The sequence below is a fragment of the Oncorhynchus mykiss genome, chromosome 5 (genome assembly GCF_057628025.1).
Source record: "Oncorhynchus mykiss isolate SJ-2025 chromosome 5, ASM5762802v1, whole genome shotgun sequence".
In the NCBI taxonomy this organism is placed as follows: Eukaryota; Metazoa; Chordata; class Actinopteri; order Salmoniformes; family Salmonidae; genus Oncorhynchus; species Oncorhynchus mykiss.
In genome coordinates, this window is record NC_143026.1 from 58278311 (window position 1) to 58302111 (window position 23801).

The following is a 23801-nucleotide window of genomic DNA, read 5'->3' on the forward strand; positions in this document are numbered from 1 at the left end:
TACCGCTAAAATGGAAGAGGCAAGTGGGAGGGGGAAACCGTAAGGAACTTGTCTGTTGGCCCTGCATTAGTTTTTTGCGATTGCTCACACACTTGTTGCGGAATTTGTCTCACTGTGTTAACTCTACACACAAGCCAAATAAGACGCAACACTTGGACATTAACATCTCACTTCTATGTCAAAATGAAACGGTTCCTCTCAAATGGAACCCTGTACAGCTGCTTCATCGTAAGTTGGTGTTGACCCAAGATGCGGCAGTGTCGACATACTGACACGGTTGATATTATGGAATGTTGTGGGATCGGTAATGATTTACCCTCGTAGTTGATGTAGGCGGATGGTGTTGACTGACAATGGCCAGTTCCTGTTCATGGGTGAACAGATGTTGCCGTTCACCCACAGGAGGTCGTCTGGCAGTTCTGTAGATAATACAAGAATATGTCGTCATTGGTTAGGTTATTTTTTTACATACTGTACTGTCATACTGTACACAGTAACATCAAAACTGTATTGCATGTACTTCACAGCACAATATATTTTTTTGTTCACTGAGGATCATAAACCTAATATTGTAGGACTACATTGTATTGTACTGTGATGCAGAATGATGTGCAACAATTACATATGTACAGTCTAGTGTAGAAAGTTGAAGACATACCTGTTCTCCAGTCTAAATGTCCGTATTCTGGATGCTACAGTGTAGCGACTCAGGTTGGGCTGGACTCTGCCCAGCCTCCCTCATCGTCAGGCTGTGATTTATGACATGGTCCACCAAAGTGGCCCTAATGTCGTCGGAAATAGGTCTCCGGCTATTGCTCTCTTCCTCTCGCTCTCACTGCCTCCATGTTTGCAAAGAGGTGGGCTTACCTGAGGTCTATTTGTAGTGCTAAGGCTCAGACTAATTGGTGTTCAATTACAGTATACGTGTTTTTGTGTGTGGGTGTTGCCAATTTCAGGTATGTTTTTCATGTTTTCCCAATGATTGCAAGAGATTTCATTCTTTAACGAAGTGTCGAATGTAAGAAAGTGTTTTGCTTAATTGCAAACAAAGTGCAAAGCAGAAAATGTGTTTGTACTTTAGGTGCCTTTTTGTTTAAGGCATGGTTTCAAAAGTTAAGGTTTTGATGCTTTTGTCAAAGCATTCACTTCCCGTGTGTAAGCAATCGGCAAAAACTGTAAAGACCAAAATTGGTTAAAGACAATTGTAACGATTCCATGGCAGATGGTTTATGAACTGATACACAAAACGACACCGTGTTCAAAACTTAGAATTTTTCAATTAAAATGATTATACAAAATTCTTGCAACCAATATGTCCCATACATACAGTGGGGAGAACAAGTATTTGATACACTGCCTATTTTGTAGGTTTCCCTACTTACAAAGCATGTAGAGGTCTGTAATTTTTATCATAGGTACACTTCAACTGTGAGAGGCGGAATCTAAAACAAAAATCCAGAAAATCACATTGTATGATTTAAGTAATTAGCATTTTATTGCATGACATAAGTATTTGATCACCTACCAACCAGTAAGAATTCCAGCTCTCACAGACCTGTTAGATTTTCTTTAAGAAGCCCTCCTGTTCTCCACTCATTACCTGTATTAACTGCGCCTGTTTGAACTCATTACCTGTATAAAAGACACCTGTCCGCACACTCAATCAAACAGACTCCAACCTCGCCACAATGGTCAAGACCAGATAGCTGTGTAAGGACATCAGGGATAAAATTGTAGACCTGCACAAGGATGGGATGGGCTACAGGACAATAGGCAAGCAGCTTGGTGAGAAGGCAACAACTGTTGGTGCAATTATTAGAAAATGGAAGAAGTTCAAGATGGTCAATCATCCTCGGTCTGGGGCTCCATGCAAGATCTCACCTTGTGGGGCATCAATTATCATGAGGAAGGTGAGGGATCACCCCAGAACTACACGGCAGGACCTGGTCAATGACCTGAAGAGAGGTGGGACCACAGTCTCAAAGAAAACCATTAGTGTAACACTACGCCGTCATGGATTAAAATCCTGCAGCGCACGCAAGGTCCCCTTACTCAAGCCAGCGCATGTCCAGGCCCGTCTGAAGTTTGCCAATGACCATCTGGATGATCCAGAGGAGGAATGGGAGAAGGTCATGTGGTCTGATGAGACAAAAATAGAGCTTTTTGGTCTAAACTCCACTTGCCGTGTTTGGAGGAAGAAGAAGGATGAGTACAACCCCAAGAACACTATCCCAACCGTGAAGCATGGAGGTGGAAACATCCTTCTTTGGGGATGCTTTTCTGCAAAGGGGACAGGATGACTGCACCGTATTGAGGGGAGGATGGATGGGGCCATGTATTGCGAGATCTTGACCAACAACCTCCTTCCCTCAGTAAGAGCATTGAACATGGGTTGTGGCTGAGTCTTCCAGCATGACAACGACCCGAAACACACAGCCAGGGCAACTAAGGAGTGGCTCCGTAAGAAGCATCTCAAGGTCCTGGAGTTGCCTAGCCAGTCTCCAGACCTGAACCCAATAGAAAATCTTTGGAAGGAGCTGAAAGTCTGTATTGCCCAGTGACAGCCCCGAAACCTGAAGGATCTGGAGAAGGTCTGTATGGAGGAGTGGGCCAAAATCCCTGCTGCAGTGTGTGCAAACCTGGTCAAGAACTACAGGAAACGTATGATCTCTGTAATTGCAAACAAAGGTTTCTGTACCAAATATTAATGATGTATCAAATACTTATGTCATGCAATAAAATGCTAATTAATTACTTCAATCGTACAATGTGATTTTTCTGGATTTTTGTTTTAGATTCAGTCTCTCACAGTTGAAGTGTACCTATGATAAAAAATTACAGACCTCTACATGCTTTGTATGTAGGAAACACTGCCGATTTTGTAGGTTATCAAATACTTGTTCTCCCCACTGTATATCAGCAAAAAAAGAAACGTCCCTTTTTCACGACCCTGTCTTTCAAAGATAATTTGTAAAAATCCATATAACTTCACAGATCTTCATTGTAAAGGGTTTAAAACACTGTTTCCCATGCTTGTTCAATGAACCATAAACAATTGATGAACATGCACCTGTGGAACGTTCGTTAACAGCTTACAGATTGTAGGCAATTAAGTTCACAGTTATGAAAACTTAGGACACTAAAGAGGCCTTTCTTCTGACCCAGGGTCCCTGCTCATCTGCGTGAACGTGCCTTAGGCTTGCTTCAAGGAGGCATGAGGACTGCAGATGTGGCCAGAGCAATAAATTGCAATTTCCGTACTGGGAGATGCCTAAGACAGGGAGACAGGACGGACAGCTGATCGTCCTCGCAGTGGCAGACAATGTGTAACAACACCTGCACAGGATCGGTACATCCGAACATCACACCTGTGGGACAGGTACAGGATGGCAACAACTGCCCGAGTTACACCAGGAACACACTCCCTCCATCAGTGCTCAGACTGTCCACAATAGGCTGAGAGAGGCTGGACTGAGGGCTTGTAGGTCTGTTGTAAGGCAGGTTCTCACCAGACATCACCGGCAACGTCGCCTATGGGCACAGACCCACCGTTGCTGGACCAGACATGCCTGGCAAAATGTGCTCCTCACTGATGAGTCACGGTTTTATCTCACCAGGGGTGATGGTCAGATTCGCATTTATCGTCAAAGGAATGAGCGTTACACCGAGGCCTGTACTCTGGAGCGGGATTGATTTGGAGGTGGAGGGTCTGGGGCGGTGTGTCACAACATCATCGGACTGAGCTTGTTGTCATTGCAAGCAATCTCAACGCTGTGCGTTACAGGGAAGACATCCTCCTCCCTCATGTGGTACCCTTCCTGCAGGCTCATCCTGACATGACCCTCCAGCATGACAATGCCACAAGCCATACTGCTCGTTCTGTGTGTGATTTCCTGCAAGATAGGATTGTCAGTGTTCTGCCATGGCCAGCGAAGAGCCCGGATCTCAATTCCAGTCCATGAGGAGATGCAGCTGGTGGCCACACCAGATACTGAGTGTTACTTTTGATTTTGACCCCCACCCCTTTGTTCAGGGACACATTCAATTTCTGTTAGTCACATGTCTGAGTTGTTGAATCTTATGTTCATACAAATATTTATACATGTTAAGTTTGAAAAGAAATGTAGTTGACAGCGAGAGGACATTTCTTTTTTTGCTGAGTTTATATAGGGATAGAACCATCTCAGCAGATTTTGCTACGAAGAGACAGAATCATTAGATCATTTGTTTTGGTACTGTCCATATGTAGCTGGTTTTTGGTTGCAGGTTCGGGAATGGCTGAAGAATGACAACATTCACATGGAGCTAACTCTGCCGATAGCAGTGCTGGGTGATTTGAAAAGTAATAGTCAATCGATCAATAATCTAATATTTTAGCAAAAAAAAATGTATCTTTAATTGACAATCTGTAGAAAGTATGAGAATAGAAAGGTTCAGAATTTTTGTGAAACATCACAGCTGAAAAATATGGCAAATGGAAATCAAAACTGGATGGTGCTAAGAGATAAGACGGGTTGAGTGGAGCTGAAGGGTGGGACTAAAAACAACAAGATAACTAATGGCAAATGTACTGTGTCTGTAAAATGTATATACAGTAGGTTCAGAACTTTTGTGAAACAGCACAGTTAAAAAAAATGTCAAATAGAAACTGTACAGTCTTCAGAGAATTACCTGGATTTCTGCATAAATTAGTAATAAAATGTGATCGGATCTTCATCTAAGTCACAGCAAAAGACAAACACAAGTCTGCTTGAACTAATAACACACATTATTGTATTTTTCTTGTCTATGTTGATTATGCATTTAAACATTCACAATGTAGGTTGGAAAAATGATGTGAACCCCGAGGCTAATCACTTCTCCAAAAGCTTATTGGAGTCAGCTAACCTGGAGTCCAATCAATGAGACGAGATTGGAGGTGTTGGTTAAAGCTGCCCAGTCAAGAGTCCTGGCCTCAATCCGATTGAGATGCTATGACATGACCTCGAGAGTGGTTCACACCAGACATTCCAAGAATATTGCTGAACTGAAACAGTTTTGTAAAGGGGAATGGTCCAAAATTCTTCCTGACCATTGTGCAGTTCTGATCCGCAACTACATAAAATGTTTGGTTGAGGTTATTGCTGCCAAAGGAGGGTCAACCAGTTATTACATCCAAGGGTTCACATACTTTCCCCACCCTGCACTGTGAATATTTACACAGTGTGTTCAATGAAGACATGAAAACGTATAATTGTGTGTGTTATTAGTTTAAGCAGACTGTCTATTGTTTTGACTTACATGAAGATCAGATTTTATGACCAATTTATGCAGAAATCCAGGTAATTCCAAAGGGTTCACATACTTTGTCTTGCAACTAGATGGGAGGGGTTGAGGGTAGTTGAAGGATGAAAAAAATAAAATAAGGAAAGACAACTATTGTAGAATACATTGTGTCCGTAAAATGTATATATAGTGCTTTCGGGAAAGTATACAGACCCCTTTTTCCACATTTTGTTACGTTACAGCCTTACTCTAAAATTGATTAAATAAAACATCATCAGTCTACACACAATACCCCATAATGAAAGCGAAAACAGGTTTTTAGAAATTTTTGCAAATGTATTAAAATGTAAAAACATCTTGTTTACATACACTACCGGTCAACAGTTTAAGAACACCTACTTATTCCAGGGGTTTTCTTTATTTTTACTATTTTCTACATTGCAGAATAATGAAGACATCAAAATAACACATATGGAATCATGTAGTAACCAAAAAAGTGTTAAAATCAAAATATAATTTATATTTGAGATTCCTTGTGCAAAGCGGTCATCAAGGCAATCTTGGCATTCTCTCAACCAGCTTCATGAGGTAGTCACTTGGAATGCATTTCAATTAACAGGTGTGCCTTCTTAAAAGTTAATTTGTGGAATGTATTTCCTTCTTGATGCGTTTGGGCCAATCAGTTGAGTTGTGACAAGTTAGAGGTAAGCCCTATTTGGTGAAAGACCAAGTCCATATTATGGCAAGAACAGCTCAAATAAGCAAAGAGAAATGACAGGCCATCAATACTTTAAGACATGTAGGTCAGTCAATATGGAACATTTCAAGAACTTTGAAAGGTTCTTCAATTGCAGTCACAAAAAACATCAAGCGCTATGATGAAACTGACTCTCATGAGGACCGCTACTGGAATGGAAGACCCAGAGTTACCTCTGCTGCAGAAGATAAGTTCAGTAGAGTTACCAGCCTCAGAAATTGCAGCCCAAATAAATGCTACACAGATTTTAACAGACACATCTCAACATCAACTGTTCAGAGGAGACTGTGTGAATCAGGCCTTCATGGTCAATTTGCTGCAAAGAAGCCACTACTAAAATACACCAATAATAAGAAGAGACTTGCTTGGGCCAAGAAACACGAGCAATGGACATTAGACCGCTGAAAATTTGTCATTTGGTCTGGTGTCCAAATTTGAGATTTTTGGATCCAACCGCCGTGTCTTTGTGAGACGCGGTGTGGGTGAATGGATTATCTCCGCCTGTGTATTTCCCATCGTAAAGCATGGAGGAGGTGTTATGGTGTGGGGGTGCTTTGCTAGTGACACACTCAGTGATTTATTTAGAATTCAAGGTACACTTAACCAGCATGGCTACAACAGAATTCTACAGCGATACACCAAGCCATCTTGTTTGGGCTTAGTGGGACTATCATTTGTTTTTCAACGGGACAATGACCCAACACATCTCCAGGCTGTGTAAGGGCTATTTTACCAAGAAGGAGAGTGATGGAGTGCTGCATCAGATGACCTGGCCTCCACAATCCCCCGACCTCAACCAAATTAAGATGGTTTGGGATGAGTCAGACCGCAGAGTGAAGGAAAAGCAGCCAACAAGTGCTCAGCATATGTGGAAAATCCTTCAAGACTGTTGGAAAAGCATTCCAGGTGAAGCTGGTTGAGAGAATGCCAAGAGTGTGCAAAGCTGTCATCGAGGCAAAGGGTGGCTACTTTGAAGAATCTAAAATATATTTTCATTTGTTTAACACTTTTTGGTTACTACATGATTCCATGTGTGTTATTTCATAGTTTTGATATGTTTGCTATTATTCTGCAATGTAGAAAATAGTAAAAATAAAGAAAAACCCTTGAATGAGTAGGTGTCCAAACTTTTGACTGGTACTGTATATTTACAATGCTTTTAATGGGAGATTGGAAATGATGCAGACAATTACATCGATGGAAGCTACAATCTGCAATATTAAAGCTGATCTAAAAATGACAACACAGACAGCTGTTAATGTGATGTAGAGCAACATCTTTCTCTTAGATGTACAAACTTTAAGCATCAGCTATCTGAGCAGCTTACCGATCGCTGCAGCTGTACACAGCCCATCTGTAAATAGCCCATCCAACTACCTACCTCATCCCCATATTGTTTTATTAACTTTTTTTGCACACCAGTATTTCTTCTTGCACATCATCATCTGCACATCTTATCACCCCGGTGTTAATTTGCTAAATTGTAATTACTTCGCTACTATTGGCCTATTTATTGCCTTACCTCCTTACTCCATTTGCACACGCTGTATATAGATTTTTCTATTGTGTTATTGACTGTACTTTTGTTTATTCCATGTGTAACTGTGTTGTTTTTTATCGCACTGCTTTGCTTTTTCTTGGCCAGGTCGCAGTTGTAAATGAGAACTCGTTCTCAACTGGCCTACCTGGTTAAATGAAGGTGAAATAAATAAATAAAAATCCTTCTCATTATCAATATTGCACCATGTATGTTGTATTTCTGTACAATTGTACAAATGAGGCTGTACTTATTTATTCTTCACTGTGACCATTCTCTGTGTATTGGCATGATGCATTATTTCATCTAAACACATCTTTAATAGTATTTGTTTATAACATTGGATCAATCAACATGTGGGACCAACTCAACTGAATCGATCAATACTTCAAAGTCAAAACTTCAAAGTTTGAGCTGAGTAAATCTTCCTTTCTCCAGCCCCCCACTTGCGCTACAGGACACTGACCCCTATGAGGGACTCATGAGTTCAACTCGCAGCCGATACTTAGGTTCCACACACACAGTCATTTACAAGGAAAATATACCTCAGGTAAGGCATTGTCAATTCATAATATTGTTACATAGGGTTTAGTTTGGTTGAAAGAGGCGATGCTATGTTCAAAGAAGGCACGTATTTAGCAACAGGTATTTGTCAATGGCTCGCTGAATAAACAGACGGGTAAATTCAAAGCTTCTGTAAGTCTTTGAACTTAAAACATAATATTTTCTTTTAGCATTATGTTGTTCCTAGTTGCTATTTTAATCCCTTTCATATCCAATGGGATTCAAAGTTCTTGACACCCTTGATAAAGATGATCAATAATGGCTGTATTACATCATTCAAATATTGAGCTATGTTCTATCCTAAAATAATTGGCAAATTATTTTATACTGATACAATTGCGCCGGGAAAGATTGTGTGTCACAAGTAATACTTTTCTTTCTATAAAAGCTAGGGGTCAAAATTGACACCCCTAAAGGTTCATATTAAGTAGTCAAAGGTTTTGTATTTGGTCCCATATTCCTAGCACGCAATGACTACATCAAGCTTGTGACTCTACAAACTTGTTGGATGCATTTGCAGTTCATTTTGGTTGTGTTTCTGATTATTTTGTGCCCAAAAGAAATGAATGGTAAATAATGTATTTTCATTTTGCAGTCACTTTAATTGTGAATAAGAATAGAATATGTTTATAAAAATGTGGATGCTACCATGATTAAGTATCATCCTGAATGAATCATGAATAATGAGTGAGAAAGATACAGATTACCAATAACAAGAACTTAGCATGTACAGTATTAGTATAAAATAATACCATTTCAAAACTGTTAGCATACAATATAGCTAAGTATTTTATTGCTTATATTAATCAAGGGTGTCAATCATTTTGGACCCCACTGTACATAGATGGCCACTCTTGAGTTATGAATTCCATTAAAGTAGAGGTTTTACTTGCATCCAATGTTTTTTTTGTTGTTGTTTTTTTCAGCTGCTGAATAAAACGACTAACTACTTTAAAGAAAAAAAGGTGCTTCTAATAAGGTGATAACATACCCTAAGCTTTATTCAAATATCACGTATTCGGAGAGCAAACTGAGTGGAAACTAAAATGATTAATTTCCCCATTGAGATAGCCCCGGTGTGTGCTTTGTTATTTTTTGTGTTTCCCTACATTACAATGGCCTCCCACTAGGCAAAGAGACAGTTGAACTTTGGAAGTTACTTTGAGTGGTGTTATGTTGGTTAGAATGTGTGCTGTAGTGGCATCTGGTGACTTAAAAAAGTAAGGGAGATAGGTTGAAAGTTATTTTGAATATGTTCTAGTTAAGCCAATGGTTTGGCTTAATGTAGGACATCCTAAAAAAAGGAGGACATCCCTCTCCTCCCTGAAGGAGCCTCCTCTGGTTTGTACCAGTATTTCAAGGTAGCTTAAAACAATAGATGTGTGTGTATACAGTACCATACTGCAGCCTATACCAACGCTAGTCCTTGTGAGCTGCAGTGTCTGCTAGTTTCCCCTTCCCCCGGTGCTTCATTGATCCTTACATGCCATCAGTTGGCCAGAGACAGCTGGTTTCCCAAATCTAAATTAGCCTGTGACCAATGACCAAAGGGATTGAATAAACCTCATATAACCTGACCCAGACCCCTCTCTCCCCCTCAGGATGAGGTTGTCCGAGTTTGTGTGGATTCTGGGACTGCTCCTCGCCTTGCTATCAACCTCCCAGGCGTTCAAAGACTTCTGCCATGTCAAGCCCAAAGACGTGCCCCTGGAGCCCAAGTGTGTCTACCGCAGCCCCGAGGATGAAGCCTTGACAGCGGATGCTAAACCAGAGAAAGTCCCTGAGAACACCAATCCCCGGGTGTGGGAGCTGTCCAAGGCGAACAGTCGCTTCGCCTTGTCCCTGTTCAAGCAGCTATCCCAGGGTAAACCCAGCGAGGCCAACATCTTCATGTCCCCTATCAGCATATCCACAGCCTTCGCCATGACCAAACTAGGCGCCTGCAACAACACGCTCAAACAGATTATGAACGTAAGAGGTCTGAAGCGAAATGTTGGTGTCTCGTGTGTTCTCACGTGGCAAGCTTTTGTACATTCACTTCTGCCAAAACACTACACTCACTCACCCTTTTAGATAACTTGAAATAGTCGAACCAGGTCTAGTGTCTTGACGTTGCCTAGGCTAGGTAGTGCTAGCCAATTAGCTTCAGCCGGCTGGTGTGAGACCGTGGAAAAATAGGCTATCCGATGTCAAACCCATCTCTGGGGCTAGTTAGGGACCATCAATAAATTACACAATGTAAATGGGACAATATTTTCATGTTGCACATCTTTTATTTGTCTCATTAAATACTTTCAATATTTGTATATGAATTTTGACAATATATATAGTTGATTTGAGGTTTGTAAGTCATTGAAATTTGGAGCTATTGACCTTTTAAAATATTGTGTACAAATTTACCATGGGCATTACGATCGGGTCGTGTGCAGCTGCACTCCAAATGGATGATTATTTGGGTGCTTCCAGCTGTGGGCGGGATTGAAATAAACCCAACCCAAGGAAAACTGTTAAGGTACCCTTTCATTCCATGACAACGATTTTTCCTATCATCTCGCAACTCTGTGTTGGACTAGACCGACTTTATGACAAAATTCTACTTTGTGGACAATAGAATAAATGTGAATAAATGTGTTGGTTTTTAGGGGCAGTCGCTCTTTAAATGGTCTTGGTAACCCGCATTAAAAGGCCAAAATATAGTGTACGAAACATTAAGAACACCTTCCTAATATTTTGTTGCACCCCCTTTTGGCTGGATGTGCTTTGAGTGGTCGACCATTCATAATACAAACGGGAAACTGTTGTGTGAAAAACCCAGCAGTGTTGCAGTTCTTGACACACTCAAACCTGTGTGCCCAGCACCTACTGCCATACCCCGTTCAAAGGCACTTAAATATTTTGTCTTGCCCATTCAGCCTCTGAATGGCACACATACAATCCATGTCTCAGGGCTTAAAAAGTCTCCTCCCTTCACTGATTGAAGTGGATTTAACAAGTGACCTCAATAAGGGATCATAGCTTTCACCTGGTCAGTCTATGTCATGGAAAGAGCAAGTGTTTCTACACTCTGTGTATAAAACCATCAAGATTGAGACTGTTACTATACATTTACAACTACATGCATGACCCACTCAGCATTTGTTTCATACACATTAGGCAGGAGGAACTTAGAAATGTGGGTTTGATGTCAGTTAATATGTTGACTCAGTCTGTCTTGCTCTTCTTCAGTGATTTTTATTTATTTATTTATAGCCACAACCAATAACAGCTCAGGCCTCCCAATGTCTGACCTCTGTCTCAATCTCAATTCAGGTGTTTGAGTTTGACACGATCAAAGAGAAGACGTCGGACCAAGTGCATTTCTTCTTCGCCAAGCTAAACTGTCGCCTGTACCGCAAGAAAGACAAGACGACAGAGCTGATCTCAGCCAACCGTCTTTTCGGAGAAAAGTCTCTGGCATTCAGTGAGAATTACCAGAATATCAGTGAGCTGGTGTATGGCGCCAAACTCATGCCACTCAATTTCAAGGTCATTCCCTCTTGCATTTTTCATAGCCTACTGCTTAATTTGGCCTTTTCACACATCACAAATTGCATGTGTTATTATGCACTCTTTAATAACAATTACTGTGTGTACAAGAGTTAATTAAGTCACTTGTTACTATTATGGACCAGAGTTAAGTAATCAATTAGAGAAGTTGTTCCTAACTCCAGTCCTCGAGCACCCCCAACAACACACATTGTTGTTGTTGTCTCAGACAAATCTGATTCAACTCATTGAGGGCCTGATGATTAGTTGACAAGTTGAATCAGGTGTGCATGTCCAGAGGTACAATAAAAATGTGTACTGTTGGGGGTAGTCAAGGACCAGAGGTGGGAACAACTGAATTAGATGTACTGAGGTATGTTATTTATCTGAAGTTACTGCAAAGTGTTGAGTAATTCAATTCCAGAGTTACCAAAGTAGTTCAAGGCATGTGACATGGTAGAAGTGCAATTCTGTGAACATGGGTCTTTTAGGAAAAGCCAGAGCTGTCCCGGGTGACCATCAACGATTGGATCTCAAACAAGACGGAAAAAAGGATTCAGAACACTTTGCCGGAGGGATCACTGAACTCCAACACTGTGCTGGTCCTAGTCAACACCATCTATTTCAAGGTGTGTTGAGTATATTTTTCTCACACATTTTGTGTCCTGCACTGCCTATGGATGGACAGGCCAAAACAAGTCTAATTTTGGCCACCACCCAGGAACCCATTGCCTTTCATTCAACTGTCGCCTTATTTTTTGCTGTCTCCCAGGGTCAGTGGAAAAGCCAATTCGACAAAGACAAAGTCTTCAAGGCCGACTTCTACGTGAGTAAGTCCAAGACATGCCCAGTGTCCATGATGTACCAGGAGACCAAGTTTCGCTACGGCAGGTTCACTGAAGATAAGGTGCAGCTGCTGGAGCTGCCGTACCGTGGAGAGGGCATCACCATGGTGCTGATCCTACCACTGAAAGGAACACCCTTGTCTGAGGTGGGTCCTGGGTGCCTACTGTCGTCAGTTACACGGTTCACTGACAATTATATTGTACTCCCAAGGTTATTCATGTTTTAGTGATTTGCTATTCATGACACATTTAGATAATTTCAACTCATCCTCCATACCACCAATCACACTGAACATCTGCTGTTGTTGTAAGGTGGAGGAGAACCTGGACTTGAAGAAGCTGACTGGCTGGCTGGATAGCATGAGGGAGACCGCGGTGTCGGTGCATCTGCCACGCTTCCGCATCGAAGACAGCTTCAGTCTGAAGGAGCAACTTCAGGCCATGGGGCTCGAGGACCTCTTCAGCCCCAGGGACGCCAGCCTCTCAGGCATCCTGGAAGACGAGGCAAATAATCTGTACATTTCAGATGCATTCCATAAAGCATTCATAGAGGTATGTACAGGATCCATAAGAATAATATGAAATCCATTAGGATCATCACTTAAAGTAGCTGGGGAAAAAATGACTTGCTAACAGATCAAATGTGCATCAGGTGGGGCACTAGGCCTAATTGAACAATTAACAAGCATAAAATATAGTTGTTTAACTTCATTAAATCAATGATCATAAACTTTCAAAACTATTTTTAACAAATAAACAAATGTTGCAGGTGAATGAGGAAGGCAGTGAGGTGGTTGCTGCCACAGCTGTGGTGGCCATCGGCCGCTCCATCAACTTAAACCAGGAGGTGTTTATGGCCAACCGGCCCTTCCTCCTGCTCATCCGAGAGTCCACCATCAACACCATGGTGTTCACCGGCCGGGTGGCTGACCCCTGTGACCCCTGATCACACACACACCAACCTCGGATTTGTCATTCATGTCATGTAACAGCCCATTTCTGATCTCTGTATCAATGTAAAATAAACCAAATCGGATGGACAGTGGACCACTTTTTTTTTAAGAGTGAGTACTTTTTTATGTAAATCTGTTAAATTAGTAATTGATTAAGTATCTGTAGATTGGTGAAAGGACCATCCTTAAAATGACACTTTTAAACAAACACTCAAAAGGTATACATACAGGTAGAGGTCGACCGACTAATCGGAATGGCCGATTAATTAGGGACGATTTCAAGTTTTCATAACAATCGGAAATCGGTCATTTTGGACGCAAATTTCTTTCTTTACACCTTTATTTAACTAGGCAAGTCAGTTAAGAACACATTCTTATTTTCAATGATGGCCTAGGAACGGTGGGTTAACTGCCTTGTTTAGGGACAGAACGACAGATTTTTACCTTGTCAGCACAGGGATTCAATCTTGCAACCTTACGGTTAACTAGTCTAAAGCTCTAACCACCTGCCTCACGAGGAGCCCGCCTGTTACGCGAATGTAGTAAGAAGCCAAGGTAAGTTGCTAGCTAGCATTAAACTTAATCATTCATAATCACTAGTTATAACTACACATGGTTAATGATATTACTAGTTTTTCTAGCGTGTCCTGCGTTGCATATAATCGATGCAGTGCGCATTCGCGAAAAAGGACTGTCGTTCCTCTAACGTGTACCTAACCATAAACACCAATGCCTTTCTTAAAATCAATACACAGAAGTATATATTTTTAACCTGCATATTTAGCTAAAAGAAATCTAGGTTAGCAGGCGATATTAACCAGGTGAAATTGTGTCACTTCACTTGCGTTCATTGCACGCAGTCAGGGTATATGCAAAAGTTTAGGCCGCCTGACTCATTACGAACTAATTTGCCAGAATCTTACGTAATCAGTCTGACTGAGCGATGGTGGGCACCAGGCTCATAAGCATTCATTCAAACAGCACTTTCGTGCATTTTGCCAGCAGCTCTGCTTTTTATGAATTCAAGCCTATCAACTCCCGAGATTAGGCTGGTGTAACAATGTGATGTGAAATGGCTAGCAAGTTAGCGGGGTGCGCGCTAATAGCGTTTCTAACGTCACTCGCTCTGAGACTTGGAGTAGTTGTTCCCCTTGCTCTGCATGGGTAACACTGCTTCGAGGGTGGCTGTTGTCGATGTGTTCCTGGTTCGAGCCCAGGTAGGAGCGAGGAGAGGGACGGAAGCTATACTGTTACACTGGCAATACTAAAGTGCCTATAAGAACATCCAATAGTCAAAGGTATATGAAATACAAATGGTATAGAGAGAAATTGTCCTATAATTCCTATAATAACTGCAACCTGAAACTTCTTACCTGGGAATATTGAAGACTCATGTTAAAAGGAACCACCAGCTTTCATATGATCTCATGATCTGAGCAAGGAACTTAAACCTTAGCTTTCTTACATGGCACATATTGCACTTTTACTTTCTTCTCCAACACTTTGTTTTTGCATTATTTAAACCAAATTGAACATGTTTCATTATTTATTTGAGGCTTTAGCCTTTTTTTTTTAGATTTTATTGATGTATTATTTTAAGTTAAAATAAGTGTTCATTCAGTATTGTTGTAATTGTCATTATTACAAATACATTTTTAAAATCGTCCGATTAATCGGTATCGGCTTTTTTTGTCTTCCAATAATCGGTATCGGCGTTGAAAAATCATATTCAGTCGACCTCTACATAGGTACACATCCATTCACACATGTACTCATCCTGTCACATGTACGCAAACGGCTAAATCTGACCTTACTAAAAATAAAACCAGCCAATCACAGTAACACTTAAAGTGCTTTATTTCCTTTGAAGAGAATGTACTTTAATAATGAAAATGATATAGTGGTTATTGTGAAGTAACCCTTTTTCACATTATCAAAAGCAATTAACAAATCAACCTTTGGCCTTGCAAATGACCCCAAGCGATAAACCAAACCCCCTTCATACCACCAACCCAAAGCATTGCCCTTTACAGTATAATCAAGACATTTTTCTTTTTCAGGAACAGGACCATGCAAAAAATAAAATAAAAAGGGAACTTCACATATAACCTGCAAGATCTTGCAAGACCACAGCTGGTTTTGTACATTTCTTGACAGTGAAAATGTAAAATATTGTAATTTAATATATTCCATTTCCTTTGAGATATTCTTTGTTTATGAATATATTTTTTACGTCAAATAATATTTTGCCTTAAGTATTAAATATTTTTGCCAATTAATTACATAGCCTAATAATTAGTTGGAGTAAGCATTTTGCAGTCAAAATCATATTGGATATACTGCATGTATGCATTTGTGTATAGACATTTCACCCAAGACAATTGTAAAAAAAAACAAAAAAAACAATGAATCAAGACAATGGATCAGCAAGACCAAGACATAATAGCACAAAATGTAGAATATATTAAATGTCACCTAATAACATTATTTGGCATGTTTTGGAGCAAATATATTGATAAAGAAACTTTCCCAAGTTTGGCATTGAAAACCTATGACAAAGATGGCATGCATTGATGTAGGGCCTCAGCTTGACAATTCATTCAAGTAACTGAAATGTTTGGATTCCTGATTTTGACATCTTAACATTTTTAGCTAGATGTTGTTTTTCACAGTTGGATAGATGGGTCAAAACAGAACTTTCCAGAGCAGTACTTAAATCAACTATATATGCATTATTGACACCCTCGCACTAGCTTAGTAAGAATCTTCACACGACATACCGAGGTAAGTGGAGACGACATAGATCTGTTTGCTGAAACTGGAGAGGCTACACGAGATGGCTTGTTCCTGTCATTGATCCACATTCAGCAGTAACTATACATATACAAGGGTTCAATAATCATATTTACACTGCAAATACACATGTCCTCTGCACAGTTAAAGCTTATTAAAAAAGTAACAAAAGCCATTTGAATTATAAGCAATAGACAAAGAAAACAGCATGACAATCAATCTTGGTCGAATCCCCAAAAAGGCCTGGGAGTACTATTCAAACTAAATTGAAATCCGGCAAACCTGGTACCTGCTGGGGGAAAAATCTTGGAAAACCAAACATTGAGTTTTGTTATTTTTTCATATAGTAATTGTTTAAAAATCATATCGTTCTTTAGTTCTACTTTGGAATGCTATGTACGCACTGGAATGTTTTAATTCGAAGTCGGCACACCTTGTAGCTCTCCAGGACCAAGGTTGGTGACCGCTGGCTTAGAGGCATGATCTGTGAGCGTGACACATTTAAAAAAAAAAATGTTAGCTGAAGCCATCTCATTGTTAAGAATCTTCATGCTGCAAGCATAATATTGAGTATTAAAATACTTATATCATGCATCCCTAATTGAAACATATCTGACTTCACATCAGTGTAGGACAAATATGGCTGAAAAAAACAATATTCTGTACCAATATTATATGGTGTTAAATCTGAGCTAAAATAAAATGACAGGGTGCACTGTTCACCTTGTACAACTCCCAACACCCGGGGATTGATGTTCTCTAGGTGAAACTATATTGGACCTTTACAAAAAATGGTCTTTTATCAATTATGAAAAAGGCCTTTTGATAAATAGCTAGTTGTTGACACAATTTCTGTAATACCATTTTTCCCATGATAGCTGATACAGAAATTATATCAGTCATCATGGACAAAAATATATTGGTTACTGACCAAGATTTCCCCCCTAGCCTTTTGGGGGCCTTAAGCAACATTTTGTTGGGAGGCCCCCCCCCCCACCTCACAGGAGAAAAATATTTTAGTGGACCCCTCTTGATGGCGTAGAGAAAAAAATATATGTTTTGAGTGAATTTCCTGCAATACATTTTTGTTTTTGCCATTGGGCGCAGAGAAAATATTGCAGTTTTAAAGCAGGTTTGCTACAATTCTACACATTTTGCCATGGTGCAGAGAGAAGACTGCGATTTTATTTCATTTCAACGCTATTCCACTCATTTTGCCATCGGGTGGAGATTTCCTTCTTCCTTTTTACACCATATTTCCTGCAATTCTACAGACTTTGCCATGACTTAATATGATATCTGAGGGAGAGTGACTGGCAAAATCAATGGGAGGCCCCTGGGCATGTGCCCTTCATGCATGCTCAATAATTGACTGACATAAGCGAAAAAACTGGTGATGCTCAACTAAATTTCAAAACTGTAAGTTGAGACCCCAACAGAGTTCCTAAAAACTCTAACGGCTTGGGCCCTAAGCAACCGGTTTAATTTCCACATTTGTGCATCCCTAGTTTCGACGTAAGATAATAGCTGCATTGCTACTGCCATAATGGCATTTTCATTTACACAATAAAATATTTTATTAAAACATGTATATTTAAGCTTTGCACACTTGCTAAATAAAGCTTGCTGTAAGATATCACTGCAGTTAGCCCAAGAATGTTTTTTTTAAACTCCATAATATTAAACGTAACTTACAAAGAGAGTAAACTTAAAAACAGTAAACAAAAATACCTGATATTTGTTGTAACAAATGTTGACCTGTTTTTGTCTGACGAATCTAGACTGAGGTGTACTGTGGTGATGTGTAATGCATTCTCAATCCGGATAAGAAATAACCAGTGGACAAATCAGTAGCTGTTTTTCACTTGCATACACCCATTCATAAAAACTCCTGTCACAACCACAAATGATTCACAGCTCTGTAAAACAAAAAGGGGGGGGGGGGGGGGGGGAACAGCCAATCCACTATGCTACCATTATATCTGCGTTCAAAATCATAGCAAGTTTAGGTTCTCTTTACTCTTATATAGCAACAAATGTGTTTAAATATGCATATGCGATATATACCTTTTACATAATTTTTAAATGCTATCCTTTCAAACCCCTCCTTTAAGTGCTTGGCATAGTAATGTTGGCCTCCATGCGAGGGGGGGGGGGGGGGGGGGGGATAAGTTCCTTGGCTTATCCTCTCAATTCCATTGGTTGCCAGGATGCCTCTTACGGATTGCCAAAGGAGCACATTCTACTGTAGCAAGCACGCAGGCTGCGTGTCTATCCTCTGGTGACAGGCCATCCGTGGCAGTCAGTGACCTCCTGCTTTCTCTTGGGTGGTACTACAGTACAGCCGCAAGGTCTTATTAGTCTCCCATCCTGCTCCTCCTTAGGACTCCCCCGATAGGGATACGAGTGTCCCCCATTACAATCTCGTCTCGTCTCTACGTCCTCCAGATACATTGTCAGAGCTAGATACAAAAATGTTCCGAAAGACATGAGATCTATGCGGGGGAAAAAATCTTGTCACTTAAAAAAAAATCATTAAAAAAGTAGTTAACGTTAACCACAACATATAAAAATGAGAAAACAATTACATACGGTAAATTCTGCTGAGTGTATCGACCAATCTGCTTGGAGCAGACCTGTATTGCGTAGTGATGTGTGAGAGGTAACTGAGTTTTATTGTAGCTTATCGGAGGTTGAAGACCATTGAGTTTCCTGTGTTTTGCATTCCTGTATATAAGTATGCATTCAGCAGCTAGTTGAAGAATGTAGAGATATGAGGTTTTAACCGGCAAATTACAGATGGATCAAGAGTCCTCTTTCACAATACATCTGTAAAATTGTTGTACTGATTAAATAATGTTACACTTTCGAAAGCATTTAGCCATGTTGACCCTTCAGTCTTCTTGACATCTGTCAAGAAGGATGTGTTATTTTCATCATTGCACTTATTACTACCAAATTAAGTTTTTTTGTTCACTGGGCCATGTCTACTATTCATGTGCAATTGCATTTTTTTAAAGCCATTCTGGCACTTAAAATGAGCATATATGAAGAGTCTGATTATCTATCATTGACCCCCAACTGCTCAAGATTGTCTCAAGGCAAAAGGAAAAAAATGGAGTATGTATGTATGTAGTTATTATACTGGCACAGTGTTTTGGCAATATTAATACAATATGACCAAACTGTGACCAGTTCAGCCTGTTATGTTTCTGCATTCTGAACCTGTAAACCGGTAATACAAAAGTATAAAACTGTAACATGGGAAAATAGACAGTCAAATAAAAACTACGGGCATTCAGTGTTGTATGAAGTTATTAGAGTGTGGCATTTCTTGTGTTCGATTTATCTGTTCAGTTTGTGTTATGAAGGTAGATGTGGTTTAAAGCGGACATTTCACTTATAAATAACTATATAATACAAAGTGCCCTATCAAACTACTCTTTTGCATCATTCTGGAACTCCCGTCCCTGCTGTTTAGTTGAAGGGATTTGAAAAATGCTTATAAAAATAACACCCTGGATGGACTTGAAACCCTCTGAAATCACCTACTCCCTTTTCATCCTTTCCTTTGAAGCAACTTCAAGATATATATTTTTTCCTTCGCCTGGCAGGAGAGCACAAAATGACAGCTTAATTGCCTGCCTGCCCCCCTGCCCCCCCCCCCCAAAAAAAAAACCTAATACCCTGTTCTCCCATACCCCAACCATCTCCCTCCATGGTCCACTGAGTTAATCAGGCCCAGTGGTGGAGACTGAGGCCTGGGCACCCTCTCCAAAAGAGGCCCCTCCTCCATTGCTACCCCCCTCTGGCTCCTCCTGGCTGGGCGACTCCTCCTCGTTCTGGCCCCCCCGGGAGGAGACGGTGGTGGTCTCTGGGGAGGCACTGTGGGCCACCTCCTGAGGGGCGCAGCCCGGGTGGTTCTTGCGGAAGTGCTGGTTGAGGATGGCCTGGAAGGGGAAGCTTTTGCCGCAGACGTGGCAATGGAAGGGCTTGTTTCCTGTGTGCTTGCGAATGTGGTACTCCAGCTGGTCCTTGCGGGTGTACTTCTTGCCGCAGATGCGACAAACGAAAGGTGTGATGCCCATGTGCAGCCGCATGTGGCGGTCCAGGCTGCCCTTCTGGTTGAAGGACTTGCAGCAGTAGATGCAGGTGAGCCGAGGGTTGTAGCGGAACCAGCGGTCACCCACCTGCTCACGCAGGTACTCCTCGTAACCACCCATGTCGAACACGGCCTGCTCCTCCCCCTGGCAAACAAACCACAGGACTAGCGATGTATGGTGGACTTTGGGAATGCATAGTGCTGACCACCAGGGTAGAATACCAGTCGATGAGGGTGACACATACCTGTGAGCTGGTGTGGCGCTGGTTGTCCGCTCTGCTGGGTGACTCACTTTTGGCTCTCTGTCTCTCGGCCATCACCACCACACTGCCAGTAGGACTAAACCTAACAGGATAGAGATACTGGATCCATAAACCTCAGTTCGGTGAGTAGCTCCACCTTGCCATTTACCTTAGCACTCCATCTTCCATTAGTAATACATATAGTAGGCTACTTTGTATTGAATTTTCACTCAACTTTAAATATTACCCAAAGTGCTTTTCTGAGGTACTTTGTACTGAATTTGACTGCAGTTCAAAACTTGCATGCACACTCTCCCGTTATATAAAGGCATAGATGAAACCATGAAGGGCCTGCTTTCCTGGAACTTGTACCCACCTCTCTGTCTCACTGAAGCTGCTGGAGGGCTGAGAGCTTTTGGCCCCCGTGACAAAACCCTCCTGCACCAATGAGCTGCGCCCGGACGTGTCGATCATCATGGCTGCTCCCTCCTCCGCCCCGCTCCCTTCCTCCTGGGTATCGGCCCCCATCCACTCCTCCAACCTCTCAGTCTTTATCCTCAACCCGTCCACCACCCGCACTGACTCCCCCTCTTCACCACCACTCCCTCTCTCTGACTCGGCCTCCACGTACCACTGGCCAGCCCGATTGATGCGTAGTATGGGCTCCTTCCCCAGCCTGCTGCCCACTACCACCCCCCTAGCCAGCCCCTCTGGGCCCAGCCCGCTGTGCTCCACCATCTGGGGGCTCATGGACTCCCCCCCTGGGCTTCCCACCTCCCGGATATCCAAGGCCCCTCCAGCACTGTTTCCTCGAAGGCTCAGAACCCTGGGGCTGCTGTGGCGCGGGCTAAGGGAGCGCGAGCCCCCTGATGTTCCTAACCCCCCTCCTCCTCTTCTGGCCTCCAAGCTCCCAGCCCCCCTGTGCCTCACTCCGGCCCCTAGCTCCTCCTCTACATCCGCCAGGCTGATCTTCAGATGGATGCCCTCCAGGATCTGGGTGCAGCGGTCGATGATGTGCTGCATCTGCAGGAAGCTGGCAGCTGTCAGGTAGCTGATGATGTCTGCCAGCTGCATGCACAGCCTCCCGGTGTAGCAGAAGGAGAGGAGCTGCTCGAACACAGAGGGATTGCGGATGACTGACAGGGATACGGTGCTCATCTGGCTCAGCGACATGTGGTCTCGGAAGTAAGGGGAACTGGCAGCCAGCACCACCTTGTGAGCACGGAAGCTCTGGCCCTGCACGTTCACCACAATGTCGCACAGCCGCCCCTGCATACGCAGCTGGTTCAGGTGGGACAGCACAGAGTTGCTGAAGTCAGGGATGTCCAGTTGGATGCTGCCAGCTCGCTCCATGGTGTCTCCTCGCTCCATGGTGTCTCCTCGCTCCATGGTGTCTCCTCGCTCCATGCTGCCTTGTATGATCCCCAAGTTGGAAACTAGTGGACAGATATCTTGGAGATTAACTGTTTGATAACCTAACCAAGAAACTTTGCTTACTTAGCAAAAGAGGACAACTTTTCTTACCTTTTCGGGAATACAACGGCAGCACTGTACCACGGGCAGTGAAACGTTACTTGCAATTAATTTCTGTACTGCACCATCATATTAACTACTGACTAAGCTGGCTGGCTAACTTGCATAGAACATGGAATTAATTATAGCTTGCAAAGGGTTGTGCATTTTTGACCAATGGTTTGAACCGACGCTGTTTTTGCACAGCGGTAACGCTCAAATGCTATAACCGAGCCCTGGCCCTCTTTTTAGCCACTGTAACATACTGCAGTACGGTGATGAGCCGAAGCCTAAACGAAGATATCCACCCCGGCGTTGCTCGCGACAGGGAGGTGGCTAACGTTAGCCAGCTAGTTCAACGTCCATGTAGCTAACAACAAAAACGAAGAAAGACAGAACACCGTACAACTTCTATGTCATAACGAACCGTCGTAATACAACTGCGGTGCTGTTCCATATTTAATGTGTCTATGTGCACGTTAACTTATGTTCAATTTCATCTGCCTGGTTACTCGTTTCTCAGCTCTCATTTTCCCATTTCGTGATACGGCAGACGGGACAATTTCGAGGGAAAAAGTAAATTTGCATGATGGGAATTGGTGTTCTCTTCTCATTGACAAGCCCTCAGAGAACAGAGAAGACGCTCGATAAAATAACATCTGTTCCCAGAATGCATTACTTTGAAGTCAAACAGATGTTTATGGTGCTTGTAGTTCCTGATGTATTTATTTACTTATAGTAGCAAAAATGAGAAAAAAAAGTGCAGTAGACTATCTCCTCTTGCTTGTTAGTTTGTAAGTTGATTGATTGAAAGTTGAGGATGTTGAAAAGATCACTTTCATAACTTGACTTTCTGATATAATAAAAATGTGTGTGGGGTGGGGGGGGGGGGGGGGGGGGGCAAATAATCCTCTAAGGAAGAATTTATGGCATTTAGTTTATAGTTCATAATCATGCAACTACGGGCAGAAAAATGGGTTTCTTGGGTGTAAATGTAATTTAAAACACTGCTCTTTCTTTCCCCTCACCATCTGCTTCCCCATCCATGTATTTTATATTAATGTTGCCCTCGATTGCCTGTTCGGTCTGATGTGCTTTCTGGACTTCAGGAGTCAGCATAGAAGACTGAAACTCTCCACCACCTTCATTAAGTACACACTTTCAAACTACTCCACAGATCAAACAAAAAATCCAACATGTCCTTTGTTTGTTTGTCTTTTTAATTGGTATACTAAATATAATTTTCCACAGTATAACTTTTTATGCCACTTTACTTGACAAACAACCCAACAGTTAAGGTATGTACAAATCTGATTGGAAATACTGCTGCTGTTGATGGCCTCAGCAATCATTTTTCTTTCCTGTCCCAGACTGAGAGGCATTGGCTGTCTGCAGTAGTGGCATTAAAGTACTGCGCAGTAAATGGAACTGTTGAGTGGTCCTTTGCATGGGGTGATGTACGTTTCCCTTAACAATCAGTCTTCCAGATAGATGACACAGACACAGGAACCTTGGTATAAAACTCTTTAGTAATAAAATGCAATTGCAGACAGAGATTAGATACAAAGTATGTCAAATGAGAAAGACATGTCTAGACTGTGGTTTCTCACTCTACTATCTCCGCCTTGAGGCTGCGTGACTATCAGCAGGTGCAGACAATTCTCAGAACTAAAGCAGTACATCTCAATTTTCCATCATTGCGCATT

General features: G+C 41.8%; 2 protein-coding genes across 3 annotated transcripts; one reads left to right on the forward strand and one right to left on the reverse strand.

Moving 5' to 3' along the window:
- Positions 1–7818: 7818 nt before the first annotated feature.
- serpinc1 (serpin peptidase inhibitor, clade C (antithrombin), member 1) lies at positions 7819–13535 on the forward strand. 2 transcript variants are annotated; one of them, XM_021603437.3, is made up of 8 exons: positions 7819–8109; positions 9050–9102; positions 9725–10094; positions 11433–11648; positions 12140–12277; positions 12421–12639; positions 12806–13045; positions 13263–13535. In XM_021603437.3, exons 1-8 carry the CDS (start codon positions 8041–8043, stop codon positions 13437–13439), a joined length of 1482 nt encoding a protein of 493 aa, XP_021459112.2. In that variant the 5' UTR covers positions 7819–8040; the 3' UTR covers positions 13440–13535. The 2 variants fall into 2 exon arrangements, with proteins under 2 accessions (XP_021459112.2, XP_021459113.2); XM_021603438.3 differs by lacking the exon at positions 9050–9102 and having other exon boundaries at positions 7924–8109.
- A 5668-nt stretch (positions 13536–19203) lies between these two features.
- LOC110522975 (zinc finger and BTB domain-containing protein 37) lies at positions 19204–22660 on the reverse strand. Its single transcript, XM_036977916.2, has 4 exons — positions 22108–22660; positions 20960–22019; positions 20587–20686; positions 19204–20486 (listed from the first exon to the last, which is right to left on the reverse strand). Exons 2-4 carry the CDS (start codon positions 21988–21990, stop codon positions 19971–19973), a joined length of 1647 nt encoding a protein of 548 aa, XP_036833811.2. The 5' UTR covers positions 21991–22019; positions 22108–22660; the 3' UTR covers positions 19204–19970.
- Between the last annotated feature and the right edge of the window lie 1141 nt (positions 22661–23801).

Excerpts from the sequence above, each read along its gene's own strand:
- serpinc1 (XM_021603437.3), top strand. The coding sequence starts at position 8,041 with ATGAGTTCAACTCGCAGCCGATACTTAGGTTCCACACACACAGTCATT. Across the intron at positions 9,103-9,724 it reads AAAAAGGTGCTTCTAATAAG|GATGAGGTTGTCCGAGTTTG; the intron begins GTGATAACATAC and ends TCTCCCCCTCAG. Across the intron at positions 10,095-11,432 it reads CGCTCAAACAGATTATGAAC|GTGTTTGAGTTTGACACGAT; the intron begins GTAAGAGGTCTG and ends ATCTCAATTCAG.
- LOC110522975 (XM_036977916.2), bottom strand. The coding sequence starts at position 21,990 with ATGGAGCGAGGAGACACCATGGAGCGAGGAGACACCATGGAGCGAGGA. Across the intron at positions 20,687-20,959 it reads AGCTTCAGTGAGACAGAGAG|GTTTAGTCCTACTGGCAGTG; the intron begins GTGGGTACAAGT and ends CTATCCTGTTAG. Across the intron at positions 20,487-20,586 it reads AGCGCCACACCAGCTCACAG|GGGGAGGAGCAGGCCGTGTT; the intron begins GTATGTGTCACC and ends TTTGTTTGCCAG.